We start from the raw sequence: 16,169 nt of genomic DNA, 5'->3' as shown, positions 1-16,169 counted from the left end.
AGATACATCCTGTATTATACTCCAGAGCTGCACTCACTATTCTGCTGGTGCAGTCACTGTGTACATACATTACATTACTGATCCTGAGATACATCCTGTATTATACTCCAGAGCTGCACTCACTATTCTGCTGGTGCAGTCACTGTGTACATACATTACATTACTGATCCTGAGATACATCCTGTATTATACTCCAGAGCTGCACTCACTATTCTGCTGGTGCAGTCACTGTGTGCATACATTACATTACTGATCCCGAGATACATCCTGTATTATACCCCAGAGCTGCACTCACTATTCTGCTGGTGCAGTCACTGTGTACATACATTACATTACTGATCCTGAGTTACCTCCTGTATTATACTCCAGAGCTGCACTCACTATTCTGCTGGTGCTGTCACTGTGTACATACATTACATTACTGATCCTGAGTTACATGCTGTATTATACTCCAGAGCTGCACTCACTATTCTGCTGGTGCAGTCACTGTGTACATACATTACATTACTGATCCTGAGTTACATCCTGTATTATACTCCAGAGCTGCACTCACTATTCTGCTGGTGCAGTCACTGTGTACATACATTACATTACTGATCCGGAGTTACATCTTGTATTATACCCCAGAGCTGCACTCACTATTCTGCTGATGCAGTCATTGTGTACATACATTACATTACTGATCCAGAGTTACATCCTGTATTATACCCCAGAGCTGCACTCACTATTCTGCTGGTGCAGTCACTGTGTACATACATTACATTACTGATCCTGAGTTATATCCTGTATTATACTCCAGAGCTGCACTCACTATTCTGCTGGTGCAGTCACTGTGTACATACATTACATTAATGATCCTGAGTTACATCCTGTATTATACCCCAGAGCTGCACTCACTATTCTGCTGGTGCAGTCACTGTGTATATACATTACATTACTGATCCTGAGCTACCTCCTGTATTATACCCCAGAGCTGCACTCACTATTTTGCTGGTGCAGTCACTGTGTATATACATTACATTACTGATCCTGAGTTACATCCTGTATTATACCCCAGAGCTGCACTCACTATTCTGCTGGTGCAGTCACTGTGTACATACATTACTGATCCTGAGTTATATCCTGTATTATACTCCAGAGCTGCACTCACTATTCTGCTGGTGCAGTCACTGTGTACATACATTACATTACTGATCCTGAGTTACATCCTGTATTATACTGCAGAGCTGCACTCACTATTCTGCTGGTGCAGTCACTGTGTACATACATTACATTACTGATCCTGAGTTACATCCTGTATTATACTCCAGAGCTGCACTCACTATTCTGCTGGTGCAGTCACTGTGTACATACATTACATTACTGATCCTGAGTTACATCCTGTATTATACCCCAGAGCTGCACTCACTATTCTGCTGGTGCAGTCACTGTGTATATACATTACATTACTGATCCTGAGCTACCTCCTGTATTATACTGCAGAGCTGCACTCACTATTCTGCTGGTGCAGTCACTGTGTACATACATTACATTACTGATCCTGGGTTACATCCTGTATTATACTCCAGAGCTGCACTCACTATTCTGCTGGTGCAGTCACTGTGTACATACATTACATTACTGATCCTGGGTTACATCCTGTATTATACTCCAGAGCTGCACTCACTATTCTGCTGGTGCAGTCACTGTGTACATACATTACATTACTGATCCTGAGTTACATCCTGTATTATACTCCAGAGCTGCACTCACTATTCTGCTGGTGCAGTCACTGTGTACATACATTACATTACTGATCCTGAGTTACATCCTGTATTATACTCCAGAGCTGCACTCACTATTCTGCTGGTGCAGTCATTGTACATACATTACATTACTGATCCTGAATTACATCCTGTATTATACTCCAGAGCTGCACTCACTATTCTGCTGGTGCAGTCATTGTACATACATTACATTACTGATCCTGAGTTACATCCTGTATTATACCCCAGAGCTGCACTCACTATTCTGCTGGTGCAGTCACTGTGTACATACATTACATTACTGATCCTGAGTTACATCCTGTATTATACTCCAGAGCTGCACTCGCTATTCTGCTGTATACAAACTGCGGAGCTACCCCAATACTGATAAAGTGCATAGATGTAAACCAGCTGACCTGCAGTGGCTCAATGTGCAGGAGTTTTGTCCTGACCAGGTGAGAGGCAACAGATAAGAAAATTGCGGATGTTTCCAGCTCCAGTTAAAATATGTTCTTTCATTGAAAAACTAAGATTACAATATCCTTTATATATATACAATGGACATAATGCAACTCGTTTCAGACACTCTCCTACATCCTTTGACAAATGACGCCAGAGTGCGTATGACCTTTCCTCCCATGGAAAGCATATTCTAATCTTAGTTTTTCAGTAAAAGAACCATTTTAAATGGAGCTGGGAACATCCCCTCTTTTCTTCTCGGCTACCCTAATACTGACTGTCAGAGATAAAAATTAAAATCTTTACAGACATCTTCAGAGAAGGGATAAAATTGTTGGCAATCTAGCAAGTTACCTTCAACTGACCCCCTATGCAGCCCACACCCTCCTTTGGAAACAGGTAACTAAGGAAAATCCTAATAGCTAGCAGATGTTAGGTCAATCAGTTTGAATGCATAGGAATGTGGAGAAGGGCAGATTTATGATCGGTAGAAATAAGACCTAAACAGAAAATGTAAAACCCGTTTGTCTACTTCACAGAAATTATGAAGTGAGGTTTTTATGAACTGCCTTGATATACAGTGGGGCAAAAAAGTATTTAGTCAGTCAGCAATAGTGCAAATTCCACCACTTAAAAAGATGAGAGGCGTCTGTAATTTACATCATAGGTGGACCTCAACTATGGGAGACAAACTGAGAAAAAAAAATCCAGAAAATCACATTGTCTGTTTTTTTAACATTTTATTTGCATATTATGGTGGAAAATAAGTATTTGGTCAGAAACAAACAATCAAGATTTCTGGCTCTCACAGACCTGTAACTTCTTCTTTAAGAGTCTCCTCTTTCCTCCACTCATTACCTGTAGTAATGGCACCTGTTTAAACTTGTTATCAGTATAAAAAGACACCTGTGCACACCCTCAAACAGTCTGACTCCAAACTCCACTATGGTGAAGACCAAAGAGCTGTCAAAGGACACCAGAAACAAAATTGTAGCCCTGCACCAGGCTGGGAAGACTGAATCTGCAATAGCCAACCAGCTTGGAGTGAAGAAATCAACAGTGGGAGCAATAATTAGAAAATGGAAGACATACAAGACCACTGATAATCTCCCTCGATCTGGGGCTCCACGCAAAATCCCACCCCGTGGGGTCAGAATGATCACAAGAACGGTGAGCAAAAATCCCAGAACCACGTGGGGGGACCTAGTGAATGAACTGCAGAGAGCTGGGACCAATGTAACAAGGCCTACCATAAGTAACACACTACCCCACCATGGACTCAGATCCTGCAGTGCCAGACGTGTCCCACTGCTTAAGCCAGTACATGTCCGGGCCCGTCTGAAGTTTGCTAGAGAGCATTTGGATGATCCAGAGGAGTTTTGGGAGAATGTCCTATGGTCTGATGAAACCAAACTGGAACTGTTTGGTAGAAACACAACTTGTCGTGTTTGGAGGAAAAAGAATACTGAGTTGCATCCATCAAACACCATACCTACTGTAAAGCATGGTGGTGGAAACATCATGCTTTGGGGCTGTTTCTCTGCAAAGGGGCCAGGACGACTGATCCGGGTACATGAAAGAATGAATGGGGCCATGTATCGTGAGATTTTGAGTGCAAACCTCCTTCCATCAGCAAGGGCATTGAAGATGAAACGTGGCTGGGTCTTTCAACATGACAATGATCCAAAGCACACCGCCAGGGCAACGAAGGAGTGGCTTCGTAAGAAGCATTTCAAGGTCCTGGAGTGGCCTAGCCAGTCTCCAGATCTCAACCCTATAGAAAACCTTTGGAGGGAGTTGAAAGTCCGTGTTGCCAAGCGAAAAGCCAAAAACATCACTGCTCTAGAGGAGATCTGCATGGAGGAATGGGCCAACATACCAACAACAGTGTGTGGCAACCTTGTGAAGACTTACAGAAAACGTTTGACCTCTGTCATTGCCAACAAAGGATATATTACAAAGTATTGAGATGAAATTTTGTTTCTGACCAAATACTTATTTTCCACCATAATATGCAAATAAATTGTTAAAAAAACAGACAATGTGATTTTCTGGATTTTTTTTTCTCAGTTTGTCTCCCATAGTTGAGGTCTACCTATGATGTAAATTACAGACGCCTCTCATCTTTTTAAGTGGTGGAACTTGCACTATTGCTGACTGACTAAATACTTTTTTGCCCCACTGTAATAGATAGGAAATTCCTATTTTTGGAAACGTGATGAAATGGCAAATGGAAAACAAGGTTTCACATCGCTGTGCGATGGTCGGCATACCGCCAAATGGAGATCTGCCAGATAGACGACAAGATCTATGGCATGTCTCCCATCTATGAACAGATACATTTGTGATAGGAAACATGACGGTGATATCTTTCACCATGGATCTTCAAGGGTAAAAAAAAAGCGGAGAATCTCAATGTTTAAAGACTAAGATGCATCCTATAGCTTTCTGTACGCTTCCTGTAACGGGTGTCCAATCGGCTTGTATAAATGATTGGTGGTGGCAGCGGAGTTGACAGTGACCGTACAGGGGTCCGTGTATATAAATATATGTCCCATGCGTTGGCATCAAAGGTGTATATACCATATGCTTACTGTGATTTGCCCAATAACCGATCTAGCAGTGGAAGCATCCGGAGCGGCGGCCATCACTTGTCAGACTATTACATGAGCGCGTTCCTCTAACCGCGTGATAACACTGATGGAGCTTGCTTGATCACCCTGGCTGTGTATTCTTGACACTGTCGCTCCATTGCTTACCCCTCTCCTTCCGCTCCCGGCAGCACCGTGCACAGAATATTCTCAGTATCAGCACAGAGGAGCAGGGAAAGTGCAGATACGCAGAGAGGTGACAGTATTTGAGAGCAGGATATACACTACCGTTCCAAAGTTTAACCCCTTCATGACCCAGCCTATTTTGACCTTAAAGACCTTGCCGTTTTTTGCAATTCTGACCAGTGTCCCTTCATGAGGTAATAACTCAGGATCGCTTCAATGGATCCTAGCGGTTCTGAGATTGTTTTTTCGTGACATATTGGGCTTCATGTTAGTGGTAAATTTAGGTCAATAAATTCTGTGTTTATTTGTGATAAAAACGGAAATTTGGCGAAAATTTTGAAAATTTCGCAATTTTCACATTTTGAATTTTTATTCTGTTAAACCAGAGAGTTATGTGACACAAAATAGTTAATAAATAACATTTCCCACACGTCTACTTTACATCAGCACAATTTTGGAAACAAAATTTTTTTTTGCTAGGAAGTTATAAGGGTTAAAATTTGACCAGCGATTTCTCATTTTTACAACGAAATTTACAAAACCATTTTTTTTAGGGACCACCTCACATTTGAAGTCAGTTTGAGGGGTCTATATGGCTGAAAATACCCAAAAGTGACACCATTCTAAAAACTGCACCCCTCAAGGTGCACAAAACCACATTCAAGAAGTTTATTAACCCTTCAGGTGCTTCACAGCAGCAGAAGCAACATGGAAGGAAAAAATGAACATTTAACTTTTTAGTCACAAAAATGATTTTTCAGCAACAATTTTTTTATTTTCCCAATGGTAAAAGGAGAAACTGAACCACGTAAGTTGTTGTCCAATTTGTCCTGAGTACGCTGATACCTCATATGTGGGGGTAAACCACTGTTTGGGCGCACGGCAGGGCTTGGAAGGGAAGGAGCGCCATTTGACTTTTTGAATGAAAAATTGGCTGCACTCTTTAGCGGACACCATGTCACATTTGGAGAGCCCCCGTGTGCCTAAAAATTGGAGCTCCCCCACAAGTGACCCCATTTTGGAAACTAGACGCCCCAAGGAACTTATCTAGATGCATAGTGAGCCCTTTAAACCCCCAGGTGCTTCACAAATTGATCCGTAAAAATGAAAAAGTACTTTTTTTTCACAAAAAATTTATTTTCGCCTCAATTTTTTCATTTTCACATGGGCAATAGGATAAAATGGATCCTAAAATTTGTTGAGCAATTTCTTCCGAGTACGCCGATACCTCATATGTGGGGGTAAACCACTGTTTGGGCACACGGCAGGGCTCGGAAGGGAAGGCGCGCCTTTTAACTTTTTGAATGGAAAATTAGCTCCAATTGTTAGCGGACACCATGTCGCATTTGGAGAGCCCCTGTGTGCCTATGCAATGGAGCTCCCCCACAAGTGACCCCATTTTGGAAACTAGACCCCCCAAGGAACTTATCTAGATGCATACTGAGCACTTTAAACCCCCAGGTGCTTCACAGAAGTTTATAATGCAGAGCCATGAAAATAAAAAATAATTTTTCTTTTCTCAAAAATGATTTTTTAGCCTGGAATTTCCTATTTTGCCAATGGTAATAGGAGAAATTGGACCACAAATGTTGTTGTCCAGTTTGTCCTGAGTATGCAGATACCCCATATGTGGGGGTAAACCACTGTTTGGGCGCACGGCAGGGCTCAGAAGGGAAGGCACGCCATTTGGCTTTTTAAATGGAAAATTATCTCCAATCATTAGCGGACACCATGTCGCGTTTGGAGAGCCCCTGTGTGCCTAAACATTGGAGATCCCCCACAAATTACCCCATTTTGGAAACTAGACCCCCAAAGGAACTAATCTAGATGTGTAGTGAGCACTTTGAACCCTCAAGTGCTTCACAGAAGTTTATAACGCAGAGCCATGAAAATAAAAAAAAAAAATTATTTTCTCAAAAATGAATTTTAGCCCGCAATTTTTTATTTTCCCAAGGGTAACAGGAGAAATTTGACCCCAAAAGTTGTTGTCCAGTTTCTCCTGAGTACGCTGATACCCCATATGTGGGGGTAAACCACTGTTTAGGCACATGCTGGGGCTCGGAAGTGAAGTAGTGACGTTTTGAAATGCAGACTTTGATGGAATGCTCTGTGGGCGTCACGTTGCGTTTGCAGAGCCCCTGATGTGGCTAAACAGTAGAAACCCCCCACAAGTGACCCCATTTTGGAAACTAGACCCCGAAAGGAACTTATCTAGATGTGAGGTGAGCACTTTGAACCCCCAAGTGCTTCACAGAAGTTCATAACACAGAGCAGTGAAAATAATAAATACGTTTTCTTTCCTCAAAAATAATTTTTTAGCCCAGAATTTTTTATTTTCCCAAGGGTTACAGGAGAAATTGGACCACAAAAGTTGTTGTCCAGTTTCTCCTGAGTACGCTGATACCCCATGTGTGGGGGTAAACCACTGTTTGGGCACACGTGGGGGCTCAGAAGGGAAGTAGTGACTTTTGAAATGCAGACTTTGATGGAATGGTCTGCGGGCGTCACGTTGCGTTTGCAGAGCCCCTAATGTACCTAAACAGTAGAAACCCCCCACAAGTGACCCCATTTTGGAAACTAGACCCCCAAAGGAACTTATCTAGATGTGTGGTGAGCACTTTCAACCCCCAAGTGCTTTACAGAAGTTTATAACGCAGAGCCGTGAAAATAATAAATACGTTTTCTTTCCTCAAAAATAATTTTTTAGCCCAGAATTTTTTATTTTCCCAAGGGTTACAGGAGAAATTGGACCACAAAAGTTGTTGTACAGTTTCTCCTGAGTACGCTGATGCCCCATGTGTGGGGGTAAACCACTGTTTGGGCACACGTCGGGGCTCAGAAGGGAAGTAGTGACTTTTGAAATGCAGACTTTGATGGAATGGTCTGCGGGCGTCACGTTGCGTTTGCAGAGCCCCTGGTGTGCCTAAACAGTAGAAACCCCCCACAAGTGACCCCATTTTGGAAACTAGACCCCCCAAGGAACTTATCTAGATATGTGGTGAGCACTTTGAACCCCCAAGTGCTTCACAGACGTTTACAACGCAGAGCCGTGAAAATAAAAAATCATTTTTCTTTCCTCAAAAATGATGTTTTAGCAAGCAATTTTTTATTTTCTCAAGGGTAACAAGAGAAATTGGACCCCAGTAATTGTTGCGCAGTTTGTCCGGAGTATGCTGGTACCCCATATGTGGGGGTAAACCACTGTTTGGGCACACGTCAGGGCTCGGAAGTGAGGGAGCACCATTTGAATTTTTGAATACAAGATTGGCTGGAATCAATGGTGGCGCCATGTTGCGTTTGGAGACCCCCTGAAGTGCCTAAACAGTGGAAACCCCTCAATTCTACCTCCAACACACCCCTAACCCTTATCCCAACTGTAGCCGTAACCCTAATCACAACCCTAACCCCAACACACCCCTAACCACAACCCTAACCCCAACACACCCCTAACCCTAACCACAACCCTAATTCCAACCCAACCCTAAGGCTATGTGCCCACGTTGCGGATTCGTATGAGATTTTTCAGCATCATTTTTGAAAAATCCGCGGGTAAAAGGCACTGCGTTTTACCTGTGGATTTACCGTGGATTTCCAGTGTTTTTTGTGCGGATTTCACCTGTGGATTCCTATTGAGGAACAGGTGTAAAACGCTGCGGAATCCGCACAAAGAATTGGCATGCTGCGGAAAATACAACGCAGCGTTCCCGCGCGGTATTTTCTGCACCATGGGCACAGCGGATTTGGTTTTCCATATGTTTACATGGTACTGTAAACCTGATGGAACACTGCTGCGAATCCGCAGCCAAATCCGCACCGTGTGCACATAGCCTAATTCTAAAGGTATGTGCACACGCTGCGGAAAATGCTGCGGATCCGCAGCAGTTTCCCATGAGTTTACAGTTCAATGTAAACCTATGGGAACCAAAAATCGCTGTACACATGCTGCGGAAAAACTGCACGGAAACGCAGCGGTTTACATTCCGCAGCATGTCACTTCTTTCTGCGGATTCCGCAGCGGTTTTACAACTGCTCCAATAGAAAATCGCAGTTGTAAAACCGCAGTTAAATGCGCAGAAAAACCGCGGTAAATCCACGATAAATCGGCAGCGGTTTAGCACTGTGGATTTTTCAAATCCGCTGCGGAAAAATCCGCATAGGACCAGAATACGTGTGCACATACCGAAACCCTAACCCTAGCCCTAACCCTAGCCCTAACCCTAGCCCTAACCCTACCCCTAGTTCTTACCCCAACCTTAGTGAAAAAAAAAAAAATTCTTTATTTTTTTTATTGTCCCTATCTATGGGGGTGACAACGGGGGGGGGGTCATTTACTATTTTTTTTATTTTGATCACTGAGATAGGTTATATCTCAGTGATCAAAATTCACTCTGGAACGAATCTGCCGGCCGGCAGATTCGGCGGGCGCACTGCACATGCGCCCGCCATTTTGGAAGATGGCGGCGCCCAGGAAAGAAGACGGACGGACCTCGGGCGGCCAGGTAAGTATAAGGGGGGGAGATCAGGGCACGGGGGGGGCGTCGGAGCACGGGGGGGTGGATCGGAGCATGGGGGGGGTGGATCGGAACACGGGAGGGAGGATTGGAGCACGGGGAAGGATTGGAGCACGGGGTGAGGGATCGCTGTGCGGGGGGGGTGGATCGGAGCACGGGGGGGGGGTCGCTGTGTGCGGGGGGGGATCGGAGTGCGGGGGGGTTTGATTGGAGCGCGGGGGGTGTGATTGGTGCACGGGGAAGCGGACAGGAGGACGGGGGAGCGGAGCACAGGACGGAGGGGAGCGGACCACAGATCGGGGGGCTGGGGGGGCGATCGGAGGGGTGGGGTGGGTGCACATAAGTGTTTCCAGCCATGGCCGATGATATTGCAGCATCGGCCATGGCTGGATTGTAATATTTCACCAGTTTTTTAGGTGAAATATTACAAATCGCTCTGATTGGCAGTTTCACTTTCAACAGCCAATCAGAGCGATCGTAGCCACGAGGGGGTGAAGCCACCCCCCCCTGGGCTAAACTACCACTCCCCCTGTCCCTGCAGATCGGGTGAAATGGGAGTTAACCCTTTCACCCGGCCTGCAGGGACGCGATCTTTCCATGACGCATATGCTGCGTCATGGGTCGGAATGGCACCGACTTTCATGACGCAGCGTATGCGTCAAAGGTCGGGAAGGGGTTAAGGTCACTTGGAAATTTCCTTATTTTTGAAAGAAAAGCACAGTTTTTTCCAATGAAGCTAACATTAAATGATTCAGAAATACACTCTATACATTGTTAATGTGGTAAATGACTATTCTAGCTGCAGCCGTCTGGTTTGTAATGCAATATCTTCATAGGTGTATAGAGGCCCATTTCCAACAACCATCACTCCAGTGTTCTTATGGTACTTTGTGTTTGCTAACTGTGTAAGAAGGCTAATGGATGGTAGAATACCCTTGAAAACCCTTGGGCAAGTGTGTTAGCACAGCTGAAAACAGTTTGGCTGATTAGAGAACCCATAAACCTGACCTTCCTATGAGCTGGTTGAGAATCTGGAGCATTACATTTGTTGGTTCCATTAAACCCTCAAAATGACCAGAAAAAAAGAACTTTCATGTGAAACTCGACAGTCTATTCTTGTTCTTAGAAATGAAGGCTATTCCATGTGAGAAATTGCCAAGAAACTGACGATTTCCTACAACGGTGTGTACTACTCCCTTCAGAGGAGAGCACAAACAGGCTCTAACCAGAGTAGAAAGAGAAGTGTGAGGCCCCGCTGCACAACTGAGCAACAAGACAAGTACATTAGAGTCTGTAGTTGGAGAAATTGGCGCCTCACAGGTCCTCAACTAGCAGCTTCATTAAATAGTACACGCAAAACGCCAGTGTCAACGTCTACAGTGAAGAGGCGACTCCGGGATGCTGGCCTTCAGGACAGAGTGGCAAAGAAAAAGCCATATCTGAGACTGGCTAATAAAAGATTAATATGGGCAAAATAACACAGACATTGGACAGAGGAAGATTGGAAAAAAGTGTTATGGACAGACGAAGCCAAGTTTGAGGTGTTTGGATCACACAGAAGAACATTTGTGAGACGCAGAACAACTGAAAAGATGCTGGAAGAGTGTGACGCCATCTGTCAAGCATGGTGGAGGTAATGTGATGGTCTGGGGTTGCTTTGGTGCTGGTAAAGTGGGAGATTTGTACAAGATAAAAGGGATATTGAATAAAGAAGGCTATCACTCCATTTTGTAATGCCATGTCATACCCTGTGGACAGTGCGTGATTGAAGCCAATTTCATCCTACAACAGGACAATGACCCAAAGCCACCGCCAAATTATGCAAGAACTATTTAGGGAAGAAGCCGGCAGCTGGTATCTATCTGTAATGGAGCGGCCAGCGCAGTCACCGGATCTCAGCCCCATTGAGCTGTTGTGGGAACAGCTTGACCGTATGGTGCAAAAAGTGCCCATCAACCAAACCAACTTGTGGAGGGGCTTCTGGAAGCATGGGGGGAAATGTCTCCAGATTACCTCAGCAAATTAACTGCTAGAATGCCAAAGGTCTGCAATGCTGGATTTGCTGCAAAGGAAGCATTCTGTGAGGAAAGCAAAGTTTGAAGGAGAAAATTATTATTTCAAATAAAAATTATTTTTCGAACCTGGTCAATGTCTGGACTAGATTTTCAATTCATTTGACAACTCATTGGATTAATGAAAGTAGGAGTTTTCATGGAAAAACACAACATTGTCTGGGTGACACCAAACTTTGGAACCGTAGTGTATTTGCTGCTTTTTAGGGAATCTTTCAGATTTATTTTTTCCAGGGTCGACGCAATTATTTGGAATAGTTGGGAAATCTGTGAAAGCCGATTGTCCATTCTCGCTGTGGGTGACCATCAACATCACCGCTTGCAGCCTGTGAATGAGGAGCACCGTTACTCCTAGAAGAGGAGATCATCTCCCCATGGGATGACCACAGCTTCACAAAACTCAGGATGACCCCCGTGGGTGTGAGATGAGACATTGGGAGGCAAGAACTGATATTAATAACCACACGCTGTGTACAACACTATGGAATAGGTTAGCGCCACTGTATATAATGAATGGGGTTGCTGACAGTCCCATGTAAAGCTCATGGTGAGGGGCTGGGCTAAACCAACTCTGCTACATCTGATAGTGGAGAATTCACAGAAGGACTTTACCTGAAAACCATTTGTAGCTCCGTCTGCTCCAGCTCCTTCAGGTGAAGGTCGTCCTCCAGCCGCTCCACAATCACCTGATACGACTCGCTCACTTTTTTCTTCCACTCATCTATAACAAGCCGGACATTATAGTGGTTAATAAGCCCCTCGTTATCTCTGGATGCAGTTGTGAGGTGAAGGTAATGTGGCCGGGTCACCTCGAAAAATGGGGGATTGGGAACCTGATTTTCAGTAGTTCCCCTTTTCCTGTCTATTAGTTTGAATATATTTTCCATGCAATATGGAGTCCGGACTTCTTTATATTACAGCGTCTACGGTAGTTCATGTGCCACCATTTGGCTGCCCCCCGACAGCATTTATTGGCAGGACCACCCTGGGGATCCGTCATGGCGCTGGATCCTATACAGGAGCAGCCAAAAGATTTCAGATTGACTCAACTATTTACAATTTAATGAAAAATCCATGAAGTTTCTGTAACGCCTCAATATTCCCAGCGCTGCTCCTTATTCTCCAGACTCCTGCCCCTTTCTCCCCGCCATCCTGCCCCTTTCTCTCCGCCATCCTGCCCCTTACTCTCCCCGCTCCTGCCCCTTACTCTCCCCGCTCCTGCCCCTCACTCTCCGCATTCCTGTCCCTCACTCTCTGCGCTCCTGCCCCTTACTCTCCGCATTCCTGCCCCTTACTCTCTGCGCTCCTGCCCCTTACTCTCCCCGCTCCTGCCCCTCACTCTCCTGCCCCTTACTCTCCGCATTCCTGCCCCTTACTCTCTGCGCTCCTGCCCCTTACTCTCCCCGCTCCTGCCCATTACTCTCCGCGCTCCTGCCCCTCACTCTCCTGCCCCTTACTCTCCGCGCTCCTGCCCCTTACTCTCCGCGCTCCTGCCCCTTACTCTCCGCGCTCCTGCCCCTTACTCTCCGCGCTCCTGCCCCTTACTCTCCGCGCTCCTGCCCCTTACTCTCCGCGCTCCTGCCCCTTACTCTCCGCGCTCCTGCCCCTTACTCTCCGCGCTCCTGCCCCTTACTCTCCGCGCTCCTGCCCCTTACTCTCCGCGCTCCTGCCCCTTACTCTCCGCGCTCCTGCCCCTTACTCTCCGCGCTCCTGCCCCTTACTCTCCGCGCTCCTGCCCCTTACTCTCTGCGCTCCTGCCCATTACTCTCCGCGCTCCTGCCCCTCACTCTCCTGCCCCTTACTCTCTGCGCTCCTGCCCCTTACTCTCTGCGCTCCTGCCCCTTACTCTCTGCGCTCCTGCCCCTTACTCTCTGCGCTCCTGCCCCTTACTCTCTGCGCTCCTGCCCATTACTCTCCGCGCTCCTGCCCCTCACTCTCCTGCCCCTTACTCTCCGCATTCCTGTCCCTCACTCTCTGCGCTCCTGCCCCTTAGTCTCTGCGCTCCTGCCCCTTACTCTCTGCGCTCCTGCCCCTTACTCTCTGCGCTCCTGCCCCTTACTCTCTGCGCTCCTGCCCCTTACTCTCTGCGCTCCTGCCCCTTACTCTCTGCGCTCCTGCCCCTTACTCTCTGCGCTCCTGCCCCTTACTCTCTGCGCTCCTGCCCCTTACTCTCTGCGCTCCTGCCCATTACTCTCCGCGCTCCTGCCCCTCACTCTCCTGCCCCTTACTCTCCGCATTCCTGTCCCTCACTCTCTGCGCTCCTGCCCCTTACTCTCTGCGCTCCTGCCCCTTACTCTCTGCGCTCCTGCCCCTTACTCTCTGCGCTCCTGCCCCTTACTCTCTGCGCTCCTGCCCCTTACTCTCCTGCCCCTTACTCTCCGCATTCCTGTCCCTCACTCTCCATGCTCCTGCCCCTTACTCTCTGCGCTCCTGCCCCTTACTCTCCGCATTCCTGCCCCTTACTCTCCCCGCTCCTGCCCCTCACTCTCCTGCCCCTTACTCTCCGCATTCCTGTCCATCACTCTCTGCGCTCCTGCCCCTTACTCTCCATGCTCCTGCCCCTTACTCTCCGCATTCCTGCCCCTTACTCTCTGCGCTCCTGCCCCTTACTCTCTGCGCTCCTGCCCCTTACTCTCTGCGCTCCTGCCCCTTACTCTCTGCGCTCCTGCCCCTTACTCTCTGCGCTCCTGCCCCTTACTCTCCGCATTCCTGCCCCTTACTCTCTGCGCTCCTGCCCCTTACTCTCCCCGCTCCTGCCCCTTACTCTCCGCGCTCCTGCCCCTCACTCTCCTGCCCCTTACTCTCCGCATTCCTGTCCCTCACTCTCTGCGCTCCTGCCCCTTACTCTCCATGCTCCTGCCCCTTACTCTCCGCATTCCTGCCCCTTACTCTCTGCGCTCCTGCCCCTTACTCTCTGCGCTCCTGCCCCTTACTCTCCATGCTCCTGCCCCTTACTCTCTGCGCTCCTGCCCCTTATTCTCGCGCTCCCGCCCCTCACTCGCTGCCATCCTGCCCCTTTCTCTCCATGCTCCTGCCCCTTACTCTCCGCATTCCTGCCTCTTACTCTCCGTGCTCCTGCCCCTTACTCTACGTTCTCCTGCCCCTTACTCTCTGCGCTCCTGCCCTTCACCCCGTGGCTGGATATCGGCTTCTGGGCCAAATGTTAACTGCTGGCCGCCCGTTCTTGTCTCATCAGAGCTTGGAATTATCACAATTTGTCTTTTTTTTGTTTTGTTTGTGGCTTTTTAGAATTGATGGGACAGAGATCTGGGGAGTTTCCTGGCCATTGACCAAAAATATTCAAGTTTTACTCTCTGAGCCACTTAGTTATCACTTTTGCCGTGTGACCTGGTCTTCATCAAAATATCTGTCCCCCGACCTCTGCTGTCGGTCCTTGAACTTCCTGCAAAGTTATTTTCACCTTAAAAATAAAGGGTCGGCGCCGGGAATATTGAGGTTTAACAGAAATTTCATGTATTTGACAATAAAATTGTAAAAACTTCTGAAACGTTTGAAGCTGTAAACTTTGTAAAAAAAATAAAACTTGGGTCAGTCTCAAAACTTTTGGCCACGACAGCAGACATGTCATTTCTGTAGAGCGGCGAGCCCAGTGTAGGATTGCTTCACCAATATTAGTGGGGTTTTTGCACAGATCAGATTTTTTTTTCCCAAAATATGACTCAGGCGACGTCCCAATTATTCCTCCCCTGGCTTCTGTGACAGCGGAGTACACGAGTTATCAGTGCCCAATAGTGGGCATCACCAATAATCCACAGTGGGGTCACACGGTGTCCATACAACGGAGCCTGTAATAGTAAGCGTCCATCCCACCCACTATAGACATATAGAATCCTATACATTACCCGTGCAGGTCTGGCTCGGCCTAGATTTATAATTCCCCATTACTTTATAGGACGTCTCCTCTGTAGCGGCCGCGGATCCCAGGAATATGAGTCGCAGCTATCACAACTGCTGAACACAAAGCGATGGCCCCCAGCTAAAAATATCCTCCTGTCCATGGAATGCCAGACAACAATGCCAGGAGAGGAGCTAATCAGTCCGCAGATGTAGCAGAGCCGAACGTGTGCGTGCACAGTAATGACTGGCAGGCAGAGGATGGCACTTATGATCTGTCTGCAACTTTCTCATCTGCTTCGGGTGCGGGGCTTCGGGTGCGGGGCTTCGGGGGCATCAAGGATTTTGCAGATGTTTTCTGAAGTCAAAAAGTTGCAAATTTTGGAGCAAGCTATTTTTTTGGTGCAAAAAAAAAAAGTTACTTTTTGCTATATTATTTTGTTTTTGGCACTTTTCGAAAGTGGATATTCTTATTTATATGAGGTTTTAGATTGGTTTATGAATTGCAACTTTAAAAAAAAAGTTGCAAAGTCATTTTAAGAAATCCAAAACCAAACATTGGGAACGGACAACGATCTAAGAACAGATGCAGGCGTTTCTGGATTGTCGCAGGAAGGTGCAGATACAATGGGGGCTTAACAAAAAAAAAAAAAAAAAAAAATCGGGACTGTTGGTTCAGGCTATGTGCACACTTTGCGGATTCCACTGTGGAATTTTCCGCAGCGGAATTCCAAAATCCGCAGTGAAAAC

At 46.6% G+C, this 16,169-nt stretch overlaps 1 protein-coding gene across 1 annotated transcript in view; it reads right to left on the bottom strand.

Moving 5' to 3' along the window:
• TNNI3K (TNNI3 interacting kinase) overlaps positions 1 to 15,501 on the bottom strand; it is a 167,825-nt gene extending 152,324 nt beyond the window's left edge. The window contains exons 1-2 of the mRNA XM_069738278.1: positions 15,428 to 15,501; positions 12,177 to 12,285 (exon numbers count right to left, since the gene is read on the bottom strand). Of these exons, the coding sequence (XP_069594379.1) occupies positions 12,177 to 12,285; positions 15,428 to 15,467 (149 nt within the window). The 5' untranslated portion in view covers positions 15,468 to 15,501. The remainder of the gene's footprint in view (positions 1 to 12,176; positions 12,286 to 15,427) is intronic.
• Between the last annotated feature and the right edge of the window lie 668 nt (positions 15,502 to 16,169).

This window comes from Ranitomeya imitator, chromosome 8, assembly GCF_032444005.1.
Source record: "Ranitomeya imitator isolate aRanImi1 chromosome 8, aRanImi1.pri, whole genome shotgun sequence".
NCBI lineage: Eukaryota > Metazoa > Chordata > Amphibia > Anura > Dendrobatidae > Ranitomeya > Ranitomeya imitator.
This window is presented reverse-complemented; position numbering and strand designations above follow the sequence as displayed.